Raw genomic sequence first — 19,049 nt, forward strand, 5'->3', positions numbered from 1 at the left:
CCCCCTGGGGGCACAGCCCCCCCCCACACCCCGGTTCTCAGAGTAACCTTCGGGTTCAGAAGGGACACAAAAAATGGGAAGGGGGAAAAAACAAAAATTTAAAGCAAAGAGAAATCTCCCCTCATCCCCTTCCTTGTTGCCAGGGGCACCAGACCTGAGACTGAGATACCAATAAATGGCTTCCAAACCCCCCCCCACCGCCACCCCTGTGACAGTAAGAGGTCTTTCAGGCAAGGTAACTGGAGCCAGTATATACAGCAACAGAGGGAAGGGCCGTTCTCCCAAAGTTTCCATCTCAGATCTTTTTTTAAAAATCATTTTATTGAGGACTCATCCAACTCTTATCACAATCCATAATATGTCCATCGTGTCAAGCACATTTGTACATTTGTTGCCATCATCATTCTCAAAACATTTGCTTTCTACTTGAGCCCTTAGTATCGGCTCCTCATTTTCCCCACCTTCCCTACATCCTCCACATAAACACTTGATAATTTATAAATTATTATTATTTTGTCATATCTTACACTGTCTGATGTCTCCCTTCACCCACTTTTTTGTTGTCCTTCCCGCTGGGAGGAAGTTATGTGTAGATCCTTGTAATCCATTCCCCCTATCTACCCCAGCTTCCCTCCACCCTCCCAGTATCGCCACTCTCATGACTGGTCCTGAAGGGATCATCTGTCCTGGATTCCCTGTGTATCCAGTTCCTATCTGTATCAGTGTACATCCTCTGGTCTAGCCAGATTTGTAAAGTAGAATTGGGATCATGATAGTGGGACGGGGGAGGAAACATTTAGGAACTAGAGGAAAGCTGTATGTTTCATCGTTGCTGCACTGCACCCTGACTGGCTTGTCTCCTCCCTGTGACCCTTCTGTAAGGGGATTTCCAGTTGCCTTCAGATGGGTTTTGGGTCCCCAATCTGCACCCCCCCTCTCATTTACAATGATATGATTTTTGTGTTCTTTGATTCCTGATACTTGATCCCATGATCACACAGGCTGGTGTGCTTCTTCCATGTGGGCTTTATTGCTTCTCAGCTAGATGGCCACTTGTTTATCTTCAAGCCTTTCAGACCCCAGACGCTATTATCTTTTGATAGTTGGGCACCATCAGCTTTCTTCACCACATTTGCTTATGCACATGTTTGTCTTCAGTGATCATGTTGGGAAGGTGGGCATCATGGAATGCCAGTCTAATAGAACAAAGTGTTCTTGTATTGAGGGAATACTTGAGTGGAGGCCCAATATCCATCTGCTACCTTAATACTAAACCTATAAATATATGCACATAGATCTATTTCCCCATCCTCATATACAAATATATTTACATATGTACGTGCCTGTATTTAGACCTCAATAAATGCCCTTGCCTCCTAGTTCTTTCCTCCTTTCCCTTTTCCTTTCTTCTTGTCCCACTATCATGCTCAGCCTTCTGGACATTAAAAAAAAAAAAAAAAAAACACCTCTGGAAAATTGCTAGGCATCATGCGCCACCGTGTGGCCAAAATACCACATAGCAACAGACTGCTGTGTAAGCAAATCCTCCTGCAGAGGGAGGGACAAGCTTCCAGGACTCAAGGTTGGTGCTGGTGTCTTAGGTCTGGATTGACTACAGTCAGGCCACTCCTCTGAGAGAGTTATGGGTCTAGTGACGCCTTCTCTTCGTGGCTGAATATATGAATATATGCATTGTTCTTGTTCCTAGCATCCTTTGAGGCAGACTCCTTCCTCCGGGTGGGCCATGTGTGACACAGTTGAACTACCCCAAAGCATTTCTGCGCTGGTGCAATGGTTAAGTGCCTAGCTGTTAACTGAAAGGTGGGTGGACCGAAGACGCCAAAGGCTCCGCAGGAGAACAGACGTGGAGAACCGCTTCCATGAAGAGTCCCGCCTGGGAATGCCGGAGGCAGCCGCCCTCCGTCCAATCGACTGAGTCAAAATCTACTTGACGACCGAAAGCAACAACAATCTTTCCAGAAACACATCCTCAGGCTCTTCTTCCGCACTGACACTGGGAGTGGGGTGGGGGGTGGGGGGCTTAAGCTGCCAATTTGTGAGTTCCCTGTGGGTTGGCAAACCGCTTGTGGCGCCCGCGTTCTTTAACCTAATCAAATATTTGCGAAAATTCCATGATTTTAACATTTCCTTTTCCCCATAGACTTTTCGGAGTCCCCTAGGGTACTTCCATATAATTTCAAAGAAAACCCTCAGACAAAGGGCTGGATAGGACAGAGGCTGTGCACTGGTGCATATGAGGGTAGGAGGTACAGGGAATCCAGGGTGGATGATACCTCCAGGACCAAGGGTGTGAGGGACGATGCTGGGAGAGTGGAGGGTGAGTGGGTTGGAAAGGGGGAACTGATTACAAGGATCCACATGTGACCTCTTCCCTGGGAGAGGGACAGCAGAGAAGGGGGAAGGGAGACTCCGGATAGGGCAAGATATGACAAAACAACGATGTATAAATTACCAAGGGCATATGAGGGAGGGGGGAATGGGGAGGGAGGAGGGGAAAAAAAAGAGGACCTGATGCAAGGGGCTTAAGTGGAGAGCAAATGCCTTGAGAATGATTGGGGCAGGGAATGTATGGATGTGCTTTATACAATTGATGTATGTATATGTATGGATTGTGGTAAGAGTTGTATGAGTCCCTAATAAAATGTAAAAGAAGAAAAAAAAAAAAAAAAGAAAACCCGCAGACAAAACCAGAGGGTCTGGGGAGCATCGCTAGAGGTGGTAATGGTGGGTTTCTGGAGTGGGGAATACCTCAGTTGTTTGCTTTGCTCACTGGAAGAAGCCACACTGAAGCATCTAAGCAGGGTTTTATTTAGGACAAGTCAAGTTTCAGGTGTTAGCGTCTTAAAGGGGTCCACAATGGAGCAGGAACAAACACGTAGAAAAGAGGACCCACGCGTGGGACACTTGAAGGGGATCCTGGGAGCCAGAATCCCAAGAACCCTAGAGGCTAAGAGCTTGTGGGCCCAGAGGCTGTGGGCCCTGAGTGGGTGCATGTGTGCCTGCACAGGGGAGGGAGACCCTCACCCCCCATCTGCCGCTGACCAGGAGCTGGGTAAGAGAAGGTGAGACCTTTCCACGGCCAAAATATTGCAAACCTCTGTCTGGGGAGGCGTGGTTGATGGTATTGTGTGATCCCATTGGCTGAGTTAGGCCCACCTGGGTGATGTCCCTAAAGTGGGTGTGTCCATGGGGTGTGTACCTGGGCCTAGGGGGCATGCTCGGTTTGGGGGTCTTCATGGGTGTTAATGATTGCCTGATTTCTTTCCAACCTCCTTTATGGGGGCCTTTGCTGGCATGGAAGGGACAATCCCCCCATCCCTAAATCTAGCTACCTAGCAGTATTCCTGTTAGAAGCTGTTCGGTCAGCTGCCACTCATGGTGACTCGCTCACTCTCCCACTCACTCACATACAATGAAGGAAAGGCAGCCTGGTCCTGTGCCAGCCCCGTGGTTTGTCATAGATTGAACCCAAGGGAGCCGTCAGATTTTCCTTAGGGGGATTCTCAGGCATTCTTTCCTGGTACTTCATTGCTTAGGTTCCAGACCCCAATCCTAGACTGTCAGCGCTCCACTGATACCCAGTTAGCATCAGAACACCATACAAGCATTGACTGAGCGTCCTTAGTGACTGCACAGGAAATGCAAGGGATGGAAGCCTTTGCCAGTCTCTGTGGGGGGAGAGAATTCCAGGGACTCACCAATACCCCAGACCAAATGATCCACTTACCGTCATTGTTGATATGTTGGTGTTTTGTTTTGTTTTTATGGGTATTTTCATTTATTTTTCAATCCATATATAATGTTTTCTTCTTTTTTTAATCATTTTATTAGGGGCTCATACAACTCTTATCACCATCCATACATATATCAATTGTGTAAAGAACATTTGTACATTCATTGCCCTCATCATTCTCAAAACATTTGCTTTCCACTTAAGCCCCTGGTATCAGTTCCTCATTTTCCCCTCCTTCCCCACTCCTCCTCCCTCGTGAACCCTTGATCATTTATAAATTATTATTTTGTCATATCTTTCCCTGTCTGATGTCTCCCTTCACACATTTTTCTGTTGTCTGTTCCCCAGGGAGGAGGTTATATATAGATATATCCTTGTAATCGGTTCCCCCTTTCCAACCCACCCTTCTTCTACCCTCTGAGTATTGCCACTCACACCACTGGTCCTGAAGGGATCATCCACCCTGGATTCCCTGTGTTTCCAGTTCCTATCTGTACCAGTGTACATCCTCTGGTCTAGCAAGATTTGCAAGGTAGAATTGGAATCATGATGGGGGGTGGGGGAAGCATTTAGGAACTAGAGGAAAGTTATATTTTTCATCGTTGCTACATCGCACCCTGACTGGCTCATCCCCCTCCCCAAGACCCTTCTGTAAGGGGATGTCCAGTGGCCTACAAATGGGCTTTGTGTCCCCACCCAACACTCCCCACCTCATTCACTGTGGTAAGATTTTTTGTTCTGATGATGCCTGATATCTGATCCCTTCAACACCTCATGATCGCACAGGCTGATGTGTTCTTCCATGTGGGCTTTGTTGCTTCTGAGCTAGATGGCCGCTTGTTTACCTTCAAGTCTTAAGACCCCAGATGCTATATCTTTTGATAGCCAGGCACCATCAGCTTTCTTTGCCACATTTGCTTATGCACCTATTTGTCTTCAGTGATCGTATCATGGAGGTTGGCACACAATGATATGATTTTTTGTTCTTTGATGCCTGATAACTGATCCCTTCGGCACTTCATCATCACACAGGCTGGTTTGCTTCTTCCATGTGGGGTATGTTAGTTTTTGTTAAAGAGCCTATATGTGTGGTGTGCTTACCGAGTCTGGATCACTGTTCTAAGTTCTATACTCGCACTAGATTCTTTTTACAATGAGGAGAATGAAGGTGAGCATGACTGAACAGCTGAGGGATGGAGGAACAGAGACTAAAGTCTGATCTCTGACTGCAGAGCCCTCTCTCAGCCATATGATGGGTCAGGCCTGCCTTCGTCAAAACCAGTGGTTCTCAACCTTCCTCTTACCTCGACCCTTTCATACAGTTCCTCATGTTATGATGACCCCCAACCATAAAATTATTTTTGTTGTTACTTCATAACTGTAATTTTGCTACTGTTATGAATCAGACTGTAAATATCTGATATTCAAGATATATTTTACAAACTGAACATAATTAAAGCATTGTGATTAATCACAAAACAATATGTCATTATATATTGTGAAATATTTATTTCTAATTACAAATAAATGACATTTTGTCTTGAAGCATGGTGTAGCATGGGTAACAGTCATCACACCGGATACTCATATGTGAGTGTATCTGCATGTGGGCGGACCTGCCTGGAGATGGATAGAGGAGCAGTGTCTCAATTCCGAACATCATTGGAAATATGTGTTTTCCAATGGTCTTAGGCGACCCCTGTGAAAGAGTCGTTCCACCACCAAACAGGTCGCCACCCACAGATTGAGAACTGCTTTCAAAAGTCTTCTCAGGAGGCTGTACGGTCTCTAATTATATACAAGCATTTTAGAATTTATCTTTTACAGCTATTTCCAGAGTATGTGGAAATTTTTTGAATACCTAAAATGATGATTAGTTATTAGGTAGATTTAACTATGCTGATAGCTAGCAAAGACTATATATGAGATTGACTTTGACTCCTGGAGACCCTGTATGTGCAGAAGAGAACTGTTCCAGTTTTCTGAAAGGCTGGCGCCTTTGAGAAGCAGATAGACCAGGCTGTCATTCAAAACACTTCTGTTCTGAAGTGGATTCCAAGCCTTGGGCGAAAAGTTGTATGCTTAACCTTTTGAGCTACCCAGAGACTTCTCAGATACTTTAAGAGGCATAAATGCACATTCTACTGTGGAATAAACAGCACGAGAGTTAAGAACTATTATCATGCCCAACTCTCCATGAAGAAAAAGAAGGCTCAGGGGGCTAAGTCACCGACCCAAGTTCACACAAGCTGGACTCCCGGATCTGCACGGGCCTCTGGGACAGATTATGTAATGTGTTTATTGTATAAGGGCTCCCAGCAGGGGGGTTTGAAATCCTGCCCCCTCCCCCCCTCCCCACCATCACCACCACCCATGCAGGCCCTGTGCAAAGAAACGGAAGCCCCTTCGTGTATCACACAGTTACCATTGTGTTTGAATGATTAGAGGTCCCAGTCTACTCAGAGGTGCCTCAGAAGAAAGGCCTGGTGATCTACTTCTGAAAAACGAGCCACCCAAAACATGATGAAGCACAGTTCTCCTCTGACACACTCCAGGTCACTTTGACAGCCAGTGTTTTTGTTTGTTTTACGTGACCCAAAGACATTGCGGGCTCACCCAACCCGCATCCACTACACTACACAAGACATTGGCTTGGGTTTTTGGAAACCATCAAAAGTCTTGGAGCTGGGGATCCTAAATAGGACCAGTGAGCTCCCCGGACTGTGGGCAGATGCATTCAGACGTTAAAAACCACCTGCGTCCTCCACCGACTGTGGAGCACAGCCTGCTTCCCCTTGGACCCAGTCCTGCTCCTTGTGCCCCCGTCCACCCCAATCTTAGAGACTTGCTCCACTGCCTCACCTGCTCTGCGCCCACTTCCCTGCCTCGTCTCTTCCCGCTGCAGGCCCTGGCTCTGCCTGGCTCTCCTCTTAGATATTCACTCTTCAGTTCCCTGCTGACCTAATCTCAGCTCATGCCTCCAAATTCCATTACACTCACGACTCCCTGTTTTATACCTGTAACTCCAGCCACTACCTAAATGCTGCAAATAGATATTGACTCTCCCACTTGGAAGTCTACCAAACCAAAATCAAAACCACTGCCATCGAACCAATTCCAACTGATACTCTATTAAGTATGTACAGGAGCAGACAACCTCATCTTTGTCGCTGGGAACCGCTGGTAGGTGTGCACTGCTGACCTGTGGTTACCAGCTCAATGGGTAACTGACATGTAGTCAAGTATTGAATAGGACCCTTCTAGCCATAATCTCTTACGTGATGTATTATAAATTCTAGCCTCGAAGCTTGTGGTTAGACGCCCATTTTGGAGAGCGCTCTCTGCTGTGCTAATGGACATGATTAAGGTGGGATGTGTTCTGCTTCTCCTCTTACTAGAGGGTGTGCACCAGGTCGCCGTCTGTTGTTTCCTTGGAGATCTGATCTGCTGAAAGACGGAAAAATGGCACCTTCACCAAATCCCTTCCACTGAGTACAAGCGCCATCTCAGAAACACAGAGAACAATCCCGGGACCATAACGGGGAGAGAGCCACCAGTGGGGCATGGTCAAGATCTCTGTCCAAAGTGGCAGAAGCTGTGGCATGGAGACCACAGGACAGCAGAATAAAGGCTAAGCTGAGACCAGAGGCTGAGACAAGGGGTCTCTGAGACAGAAGAGAGACGCACTGACAAGACCGGTAGACTACGAAGCAGAGCAGTGAGCTTACTTCCTGGCCCACAGAGGCAGAGGCCAAGGCACCATGCGGTTGAGAGGCCAAGGACCAGAGAGAAAGACTTGGCTGTCAGCTGGGGACCAATGTGGGTCAATGACTGTAACCTTCATGGTTTCTGATCCTGACTGGTGGTAACCTGTTAACTTTCCTAATCACGAGTGTCGTCTGTGTGTTCTGTGTGGCTACTCTAATGGATGAGCAAACCCAGCAGAGACGTAGAGTGCCATGAGAGGAATGGTTGGTGTCTTTAGGCAGGAAGCTTGGGGAAAGGGGGCTGCTCTCCAGAGCAGCCCACCAATCAGCAAGAACCAGCAAGCACTTGGGGCAGAGGGAATTCCCTAAGCTATCGGGCCCGTGTTAGCAAGCTACAGGAAAACTATGTACAGCAAGCACTGGGCATGTCACACAATCTCCCCAAAGCCTCCCGACACACAACCATGCCCTCTGAGTGGAGTGCAGGGTGGAAGAAACCGTCAGGGAGGAAGAGTACATAAGACCAAGGACTTAGGATCATGAAGCTTCGCCGCCTTCCCTGCTGGGAAAGCCTGCCCTCGTCTGTGAGCACGTACTACTGAAGGCTTTATCTTCATGCTTCTGCCATGTGAATTCTTTTCATGACAGAAGCACGAACTAAGGAGCATCGCAAAACCTAACGTATTTTGTGCCAGGACTGGAGGATCCCTTTAAGGCAACCGTGTCTGGCCTGCAGGCTGTATGAGGCCCACGAATCATCAATACTAGCGAATGCCGCACTCCTCACCAAAGAAACCGTTCTGATCATCCCATTGAAAAAAAACAAAACAACCCAAGACACTGAAATGGAGTGAAATCTGATTCCTAGTAAGCCAATGGGGCAGGATAAACTGCCCTTGTGAGTTTCCAACACGGTAATCTTTGCAGAAGTAGACAGTCCCAAGGAGCCGGCTGTGGTCTTGAACTGCAGACCCGGCTGTTAGCAGCCCGCGTGTAAACACTACACCAAGTGGGCTCCTGGCCATCACTGTAGGGGGAGCTAATGAGATGTTTGGTCAGTATGACCACGAATAATGTTACAAATAGCCAAATGGCCCTTGTCAGAACACAGGTTCCTCACTTCTGCGTTAAAGTCTCACACTTCACGACAAAGCTTTCCTGTCCCAAGAGCCGAGTGCCTACCTATGCTCCCCCTCCTCTCTTTCAGAGCGCATTTCCACCACTGTAGCAAAGGCAGCCTCCTCATCTGAGGTGTGCCTGCCAAGACTGACAGTCCAGGGCTCTGAGCTGCTTGCTGCAGGGAATACTGAAAAACTGGTTGTGTTGGTCAGAGGGGTTTCACCTGTGTGGCCCACTCCAACGCTCCATCTGCCCAACCCCCACACACACCTGCCTTTCTGTTCTCCAGTGTAACTCCTTCTGCACGTCTGTATCTGTACCTTATTGAGCCTCTTTCTTAAGCTCCCTGGGGGTGGGGGTGGGGGTGGTGGCAGAATGCTGTCTGTGTAGCTACTGCGGCCCTGTGACTCTGCTGCTGGGTCCCTTTTCCACCTTCCTTTTCTTGTTTTTAATTCCCCATCCCCATTTTTTGTGCCTCCTCTTCCACTTACATAACCACCACTGGTCCGTGCCATGTACAATGGTCTGTGCCATGAAATCGCTATTGGTTTGTCTCGGTGCCTGTCTGCTCAGCCCTCCGCCCCTTATCCCCTGGCCTGATGAAAATTCTACAAAACAGTGAGATACGCAGCTCTCAACCATATACAAAAATGGATGCCTTTTCCTATCAACGTTCACCCACCATTTCAGCCACTTCTTGGCGAGAGCTACCTCAGAAGTTATCTAAGCCCTTCCCTAACCCTACAGGTGTCCTTCCTCTGATGTCTACAGGGGCTCAGCGGCCCTGTCCTTGTTGCCAGCCATTAGCCCAGAAGCCTTTGGAAAATCAGATCTATCCACAGTTACTGACCCTTTGGGGGTACTGAGCTGTGCTTATTTAACAACCTGTAGTATGCAAATGACACAACCTTGTTTCCTGAAAGTGAGGAGGACTTGAAGGACTTGCTGATGAAGATCAAGGATTGCAGCCTTCAGTATGAATTACAAGTCAATGTCAAGAAGACCCAAATCTTCACAATTGAGCCTATAGGTAACATCATGATAAATGGAGAAGAGGTTGAAGTTGAAAGGGTTTATTCTTGCTTGGCTCCACAATAAATACTCATGGAAGCATCAGTCAAGAGATCAAAATGTGTTGTATAAGGTCGATCTACTGCACAAGACCTCTTTAGAGTATCCAAGAGCAAGGGTGTTACTTTGAGGACTATTGTGTGTCTGACCCAAGCCATGCTTTCTTCAATTGTTTAATAAGCATGTGAAAATTGGACCTTGAATAAAGAAGAGCAAAGAAGAATCGATACATTTGAATTGTGGTGCTGGACGAGATTACTGAAAGTATCATGAACTGCTAGAAGGACAAACAGTTCTGACTTGGAAGAAGTGAAACCAGAATGCTCCTTAGAGGCAAGGATGCCAACACTTCCTCTTACATGCTTTGGTCATGTTGGCAGGAGACACGAGGCCCTGCAGAAGGAGAGCATGCTTGGGAAAGTGGAAGGGTGGAGAAAAAGAGGAAGGATTTGCGGAGCCTGCAGCAATGGGCTCAAGTATAAGAACCATGGGCGGGAGGGTGGGCAGCGCTTTGTTCTGTTGTGCAATCGGTTTCTATGCGCCAGAGCCACCTCGAAGGCACCTAACCACAACAACTTATTAACAAATAAGACTTACCTCCTCAATTAGCCTGTTGTCCTCTTGGACCAATTTTAAATATGATATTTAAATGATATTCTCGTTGCTTTCATTCCAAGGCCTTGATGTTCCTCTTCCAGAAACACTCCTTATTTTCTTGAGCTGGTTCCTTATTCTCTTCTTCCACCCACTGCATAGGCTCATCAAATTATTTCCTCAGGGAAGCCGTCTATGATTACATATCTTAACAGGATCTTGCCTCAGGAAATTGACTTGTCCGTTGACCTATTTCCTGTCTCTTCACTGGGCAAGAAGCCGGGTTTCTTTCCAACAGAGTGAGTTCAATAAGAATATTGTTTTTTTCTACGTTACATCCTCAAGATTACACCAGGCAGAAGATGTTGTTAGGAGACAACAAGTTGCCTATGACGCAGTGATCCTACAAACAACAGAAAGACTGCTGTCAAGTCCTGTGCCATGCTCTGAAGTTTCAAAAAGCAAGGACTGAGCTTCACCTGTCCCAAGCCATGGTATTTTCAATCACGTGTGAAAGTGGGACATGTGAAAGTTGGAGGAAAATGGAAGAAAAAAACTGATGCATTTAAACTATGGTTCAATGCTGGTGAAGAATATTGAACTTACCAAGGACTGCCAAAGAACAAACAGATCTGTTTTAGAAGAAGTACAATCAGAATGCTCCCTAGAGGCAAGGATGGAACGACTTCATCTCACATCCTTTGGACATGTGATCAGGAGAGACCTGTCGCTGGAGAAGATCTCGATGCTTGGTATAGTAGGGTGGCGGTAAAAAAAGAGGAAGCTCTTGACAAGACGAATTGACACAGTCACTGCAGTGACAGGCACTCAAGCATACGAGCAACTATGAGGACGGCACAGGATTGGGCATTGTTTGAGGCTTTGTACTAGGATGGGTACTGTGTTAGTCTGGGGACTTTAGAGAAACAAATCCACAGAAACTCATGTATAAGAGAGAGTTTTATATGAAGGGTAAGTGCGCATCAAGAAAACATCCCAACTCAGTGCTGCCCAAGCCCACAAGTCCAACATTAACCCATATGTCCGACACCAATCCACAAAGTCCTCCTTGATCTCACAAAACAGACACAATGATGTCGTCTGCAGGAGGAAAGCCGAATCAGTGAACATGTAAGCATCTCAGCGCTGGTAGAGGTCTTCACACGGCTGCCCCAGCACCCAGGGCTGCATCAAAGTAGGTCCATGTGGCTTCTCCTCGGGGATGTCTTGCAGGAAGTGAGCTTTCCAAGCTGAAACAGGAACTGAGTAAGGCAGCTATACCCTGGTCCGACCATCAGAGAGCAAGAGACCTGAGAACTAGAAAGGCAAGGGTCACTGAGCCATTTATCCCTCCGCCCTTTAATTAACCCCACATGTGCTTATCGGTCAGGTTGGCACAATAAACTTTAACTGTCTCAGGTATGAATCAGAACTGATTTAACAGTTCCTAACAAAAACAATGGCAACTCCAACAAAAAAAGAGCATAAGACATGACAAGATGGTAATAATTTATAAATTATCAAGGGTTAATGAGGGAGGAGGAGCAGGGAGGAAGGAGAAAAATGAGGAGCTGAAACCAAGGGCTCAAATAGAAAGCAAATGTTTTGAGAATGATGATGGTAATAAATGTACAGATGTGCTTGACAGAATGGATGTATATATGGATTGTAATCGGAGTTATACAAGCCCCCAATAAAATGATTTTAAAAGAAAGATCATGATGGAGATTAAGAGCAGCATTGGTTTAAGTAAGGTAGCTAGGAATGGTTTCTCTGGGGATGTTGCATTTAAGCAAAACAAATGAAGTCATGAGGGGTCTAAAAAGCCCTCCCAAGCGCCACCCTACCCCCACTACCTCAGTCTCCATGGCTACCAACCCTCAGTGATATGGCAGGCCTCCTTCCCCCTACAGTTTGGATTGACATTTTTCAGTGTAATCTTTTTTTATTCACTTCTGCCTTTCCCACTAGATGGAAGCTCTTTAAGGATAGGGCCCATTGTACATCAACACAGGGCTGGGACTTGGTGAATAAAGGGAAAACCATATGTATGCAGGTCTTACAGAGACTATCCAGCAGGATTTGCCATCAATTGGTGAACTGTGAGGCCAAGCTCAATGGCTACATAAATTGATTTACAAAGTGTGCCAGCCCAACACCTTGCCACTCCAACCACACACCTCCTGTCCCTTTCAAAGGCAGCTACAGTTGTTTCCAAGAAACCCAGAGTTGATGAAGAGTTGGAGGGTCCTGGGCACCTCCGATTGGATGAGACGGCAAATAATTGGAACAGCTGGAAGCTGATCACACCCTAAGATGCATGGTGGGAAATCCACCACAGAAATTTAATGTGGTTAATCTTGTCAGATCCAGGGTTAATCACATTGCCCTGGGGAGGAGACAAGGGTGGAGGAATCAAGGCAGGAGCACGGCCAGGGCCTGGAGATTGTCTCCTTGCAAGAACATGGACAGCTTGGACAACTTCAACCACGCAACAGGGTCAGGGGCTTCCCACGCTTCACCCCGCCCTGCCAAGTTACCCCACTTTCTGGAGATTCTATCTTGCCATGTTCCAGTTACAGACTTGAGAATAGCTTGGTTGTCTATCCTCACAGATTAATTCTATATTCCTCTATTGGCTTCCCCAATCTATCCAATTGGATATTTCATGGTTGCTCAATGGGCACTCTGCCATTACCATGCACCACACTTTCCACAGTGGTTCTGAGCACTATCCTTTTGCGTGCTTTCAAAACTCTACCTCGACCATGAACTTCTTCCCTGATGCCTCAAGCTAAGTGCGCTCTCTCCTTCCTGGACCTGCTCTTGTGGTAGATGCTCTACATGGTTCATCTTACCTTTCCCCTTTCAATCACCAAATGAAACCATGTCTTATACACTTTTCCTTGGCACTTTATTCCTTAATAAAGATTGTGTGATTGGTTGGAGGAAAACACCATAGTTGACCAGCTCTCTAGTTGTTAACTTCAGAGAGGTCAAGTGTCATGCTTTTGACTTGGAAATTTTTAAAAATCATTTTATTAGGGGTTCATACAACTCTTATCACAATCCATACATACATCAATTGTGTAAAGCACATTTGTACATTCATTGCCCTCATCATTCTCAAAACATTTGCTCTCCGTTTAAACCCCTGGCATCAGCTCCTCAATTTTCCACCTCCCTCCCTACTGCCCCCTACTTCATGAACCCTTGACAATTTATAAATTATTGTTTTGTCATATCTTACTCTGTCTGACATCTTCCTTTACCCATCTTTCTGTTGCCCGTCCCCCAGGGTTATATGTAGATCCTTGTAATCAGTGTCCCCTTTCCACCCCTTTCCACCAATCCTTCATCCACCCTCCTGGAATTGCCACTCTCACCACTGGTCCTGAAGGGATCATTTGTCCTGGATTCCCTGTGTTTCCAGTTCCTATCTGTACCAGTGTACATCCTCTGGTCTAGCCAGGTTTGTAAGGTAGAATTGGGATCATTATAGTAGGGGAGTGGGGCAGGAAGCATTTTAGGAAAGTTGTATGTTTCATTGTTGCTACACTGCACCCTGACTGGCTCATCTCCTCTCCACGACCCTTCTGTAAGGGATGTCCAATTGCCTACAGATGAGCTTTGGATCTCCACTCTGCACTCTCCCTTATTCACAACGATATAACTTTTTGTTCTAATGATGCCTGATACCTGATCCCTTTGACACCTCGTGATTGATTTGGGAATTTTGAATAACTGAAAAACATTCTGAAATAAGAATCTTTCTGAGGAGACAGAATTTTATTTTAACAAAATTATAACATAAGAGGTAGAACCAAAGGAATTTATAAATGACAACTAAATCAGAGTTAACCATGGGTATTGAACTGCTATAAGCTTATGCTTATAAGCTTAAGAAAAAATGTGGGCTAGCTCCATAAAAAATAGGGCATTTTGGTATACTGAATTTGGTAAGCTGAATGATATACCCACCCCTGCCCCTCGCTCCCTAACCCGTCACCAAGATGGTCACATCTTAATCCCACGAACTTGTTGAATATGTTTCTTTCTACAGCAAAAGACAGTTTGCATATATTATTACATTAAAGATATCGGGGTTGTCCTGAATTATCTGGCCCAGTGTAATCACAAGAATCCTTAAAAGAAGCAGGTGGGAGATCAGAACGAGTAGTTGGGGATGTGCTAATGAATGAGACTAAAGTACTGCACAAAATGAAGAAATGAAGGTGGCCTCTAGAAGCTTCATTCAAAGCAGCCACCTTGATTTTTCAGCTCAGTGAGACGAAATTTGGACTCTGAGAGAATTCCTTCCTGTTTTAAACCCCTTGGCATGTGGAACCTAGTTTGTTACAGTGTGAACAAGAAATGAACACATCAAGAGAAGGCCATCAGTGATGAGCCGAATACAGACCCCTCCTCAAACTACCCCAGCCCTGGGGTCTGAGAGTGCGCACCAGGAAGTTCTTCAGGGTCTTTTCCAGCAGCCAGGGTCTCCGTGACTGGACAGTCAGAAGGCAGGTCGTGCACCATTCAAAGCAAACTGAAGGCCCCTCTTTAACTTCCTCCAAGAAGAAAAGACAGTCTGTATGAGGACTTGGGAACCAACAACTAAAATATAAACCAGATGCCAGGAACGCACGTGCCTTGCTTTTCTTGTTTTTTTTCTTTTTCTTCTCTCTCACACCCTCCCTCCAGCCTGTCCTTCTTTCATTTTCTGAAAATTCATCCAGGGACGGGTAGATTTTCATATCTCAAAACTTGGACAGGTCTGGCAAAACTTGAGCTGCTAATTAGTGACACAACTGCCAGCTGATTTAAGTTGAATAATTGGTCTATTTAGAGGGTACAGAATCAGTTAAATAAACGTCACTGAACTGACTTTCATTATCTCTGGTTTTATCTACTTTGGAGCCCAAGAGCTTTCACTCAAGATATATCAAGCAAATTCCAGAACCTAGTGTTTATCAACAATTTCAGAGACCTAAAATCATCCCCAAAGACAAGCCAGTGTCTTATGTTTCTGACTTAACAGAATTCCCATTTGACAGTCTGTACACAATTTCATCAAGACAAAAATCACAGAGAACATGAAGCAAAATGGGGGGATGGCTGGCGGGGGTGGGGGGACAACTAGCTTCATTTCCCATACACAATAAAGGCTACAAGATCAGGGCTCCAAACATCCTCTGCTCTCTGATTCTTCATCTTCTTTTTTTTTTTTTAATCTGTTGTGGTAGTTACATAATCCCGTGTCAACTTGAGGTTATTAAGAGTGAAGGGATGGAGTCTAGGCAGTCAATCAGGTTACAGCCTGATGATGCCTCCTTGTGGGCATGGTCTCTTCTCTCGTGAGGATTCTGGGAACTTCCTCTATTTCTCCCTGGAGGTGGGACACACTCTCCCTCTGCTTCACCTTCCTGTGGAGGATTCACTCGGAGAACTGGAGGAGCCTGCACCAGCGGTCAGATGCTTCCACCACCACTAGATCCACAAGACTTTCCACCCACCGGCCTATAATCTGCATTCAGCATCATTGCATGGGCTGCAAGAGTCTAAAGAGGAATTTATGGTCTAGTATCAGATATTTAGGCTAATATCAGAATTATGGGCTTGATCTGGACTCAGCTGGGATGCTTTCTCAATAATACAATTGTTCTTTGATATAAAGCTCTCTCCTACACTCACGAGTGTCTCTGAATTTATTTCTCTGGTGAACCCAGTCTAACATAGGAAAATGTACACAGTGTTTTTGCTACATATGGCGGGGACAATTTGTGATAAGCTACAGTTGATAAGAAACAGAGTAAAGAGATCTTTCGCCTAAGTTGAACCCAGCAGTGACCTTTCCTAAGTAGGGCTTCAAACAAGGCCACCTGTGGCAGAAAGAAAGCACTACCATGAGGTTATGTTGAAATCCTTTAATGTTTATAAAACAAATCTTCCAAACATTTAGTTTTCAGTTGAACTTCTGGTTGCATTGTGGTTACCAGAGGCAAAAAATAAAGAAACCTCCCACACATTAGCATTGGCACACAATCAATGATAAAGAGAAAGAAATATTAAAATACTTCTAATATGTTTTCATTCTCAAAATTCATTGATATAAAATTTCCAGGAATACTACTGAATTACTCACTGATTTTTTTATTATAGGAGTTATAAATACTTAGATTCAGAGAGTCAAATTCACATAAATAAGAGATTCTTTCTAAAAAAAATTGAAAAATAATAATCTCATCACACAAGTGAGGCGAGACACAGTTGTGGAACTTCATTCTGTTCTCAGAATGACCTTAGCCTAGATCAGTGTTGGCTTAGTTTGGATGACGGATTTTTCCGAGTCAGTCTCTTTATCTTACACTCACGGATCCATGGTCACACACACCTAAGTGACCATTTTCAAGGAGACGCTAGAAGTAGGTTAAAATGGACCTATTTTTTGAAGTTTATTCTCCAAACCAGTGATTCTCAAACTCCAGTGGGTAATAGATGCAACAAATGTAAAATTATGCAAAGGCCATCTTTAAAATGTAATTCTGTTTCAGATTAGCTCTTGAAATAAAAAAAAGTAAATCCTTTCTAAATCAAAAGGCTTTCATGATTCCGGTTGTCCTCTTAATTCAGGGTAAAGAGACGTATAGCATGCCAGGGACTTATAGATGGGTTCCTTCAAAGATGTACTCATCATGAACTTGATAAAGATTTACTGGGCTGAGAATTAGTTGCTGTGGGAAGTGGAATCGAGGTCTTGGGCTTTAGGGGTGAGTGAGTAGTCTAGAGGCCAGCCCTACCTCCATCCCCTAGCCAAGGCTTTCGCCTAATCCAAAAACTATGCAAAGAGTTAGGGGGAAAGGAGCCTCTTTCTCAACTGCATTCTGCACAAAGACGGGGCTGCTAACTGAGAGGTCAGAGGCTGGAGTCCACTCGGAGATGCCGCAGAAGAAAGGCTTCGCAAAACTCGGTCACTGAAAACCCGGCCGAGCACAGCTCTACCCTGACATGTGGGTTGCTATGAGTTTGGAGTTGACCCCATTGCAACTGGTTACAGGTTCACTATATAACCAGAGTGTTTCCAGGGCCCTGGCAAAAACAAATGGACTCTGAGAACTTTGGCCCAGAGATCCATGATGGGTTCGTTTCCTGTACTGATGATGAAATAGCAAGCACCTAGACACACAGGAGAGCTAGACTCTAGGGACAGGTCAGGTGTGGCCAGAAGAGTGGGCCTAGACAACCCTGCACAGCCTCCCAGCCCCCCAAAGTCCTTCAATTTCCTTTTAAAGTTAAGTCAGATTGTAAGAACCTCTTCACCTGCCAATGCAGGAAACCCCGAACGGCCATGATATCCTGAGGCAAATCCTCTCGAAAGCCACAGATCTATCTGTTTGGCACTACTAACTGAGCACCATGAGGTAACGTGTTGATGGATCTGCTTGGTTATAATTTCTCCTTTTAATTCTACCAAAGACCTGTGTGGATATAGAATCAGGGCACAGTCCGCTCCCAGAATCTTTCCCGAAGCAGCCACTGTCCTTTGGGATTCTCCATCTCACAGTAGTCTTCCACTGGCGGTGCTGGGGGCTCCACGGTAAAGAGTTGAGCATCCCATTCCATATCGTCCCCCGAGAAGTTGAAGAGAATTTGTCTGGAGTTCCCCAAGCTGGAAGGGAGGAATGACAAGAGAGGGTTAACATTTGGCCAGTGACACAAAGGGCAGGGCTGCTCTAATTGCCACCATTCCAGGTGGCTCCCTTAGTTCTGAGTCTGTGGACAACCAAGCAATGAAGCGATGGGGAATGTGGCTGGACCTCAAGTGTACTTTGACCTGTCCTTGAAGAGGAAGGATGGAAGATGGCTCCTGGTTGTAAGATGGCTGATATATGAATTGAATTTTACCATTCCAAAATAAGAAGTGGTTTCCAAGAATTCATGGAAAGTTTCTATTATCTTTCTATTTCATTTTTCCATGAACCTTTTGAAGGTGGCTTAGTGGTGACGTGTTGGCTTATTAACCACCAGGTCAGCAGTTGGAAACCACCAGCATGCTCTGAGCAAGAAAGATGAGGTTTTCAACTCCCATAAAGAGTTACAGTCCCAGAACCCCTCAGGGCAGTTCGACCCTGTCTTATAGGGTCACTCTGAATCAGAATAGACATGATGGCAGCGAGTTTTGTATTAGATGAAATCCCATTTGACAATAGGGTTTTGTTTGCTATGCTAACGAGTCCATATCTATGTAGTTGCATCTTAAACAATCACTTTTCTTCCCAGTGAAAATTTGCCTCTTTATTGCACTTTCAGACATCATTCTTAGAAATTTAACAAATATGTGAATGAACCAGCCATTACATGAGTTCTGGGATTTCTCCAGTTTCAATGATCCTCATTTCCATTCTATTTAAGCTCCTTGAATCTGTGGTCATATTTTTAATCTTGTTCTCGCCTACACCCACCTCAAATTTCTTTCCTTTAAAAAAAAGTTAACCGTTTTCGTGACGTATAATTCACACATCATGCAATTCGGTGGTCTAAACATATTAAAGTGAGCTGAGCAATCATCACCACAGTCAATGTTAGCACGTTTTCTTCTTTCTCGCACTCGTTGTGATCAGCTCCCCAGGTACCCCTGACCTCGCCTGCCATAACATTAAGAAACTCTTCATCCAGTTACTATGAAAAACATACAAGCAAAACAAACCAGTAACCAAGGACGATAACAAAATAAAACAGAGAAAAATCTCAGTTGAAAAGAAAGCAAAATATAATAACAACGAGGACAAATTTAGAATGAATCA

The 19,049-nt window shown here is 45.3% G+C and overlaps 2 protein-coding genes across 2 annotated transcripts in view; both read right to left on the minus strand.

Annotated features, from left to right (window-relative positions):
• LOC142461034 (guanylate cyclase soluble subunit beta-2-like) overlaps positions 1–3,754 on the minus strand; it is a 101,052-nt gene extending 97,298 nt beyond the window's left edge. Inside the window, exon 1 of the mRNA XM_075562698.1 lies at positions 3,749–3,754. Coding sequence (XP_075418813.1) covers positions 3,749–3,754 — 6 coding nt within the window. The remainder of the gene's footprint in view (positions 1–3,748) is intronic.
• A 13,985-nt stretch (positions 3,755–17,739) lies between these two features.
• C11H13orf42 (chromosome 11 C13orf42 homolog) overlaps positions 17,740–19,049 on the minus strand; it is a 35,685-nt gene continuing 34,375 nt past the window's right edge. Inside the window, exon 4 of the mRNA XM_075563543.1 lies at positions 17,740–17,914. Coding sequence (XP_075419658.1) covers positions 17,740–17,914 — 175 coding nt within the window. The remainder of the gene's footprint in view (positions 17,915–19,049) is intronic.

The sequence above is a fragment of the Tenrec ecaudatus genome, chromosome 11 (assembly GCF_050624435.1).
Source record: "Tenrec ecaudatus isolate mTenEca1 chromosome 11, mTenEca1.hap1, whole genome shotgun sequence".
NCBI classification, from domain to species: Eukaryota; Metazoa; Chordata; class Mammalia; order Afrosoricida; family Tenrecidae; genus Tenrec; species Tenrec ecaudatus.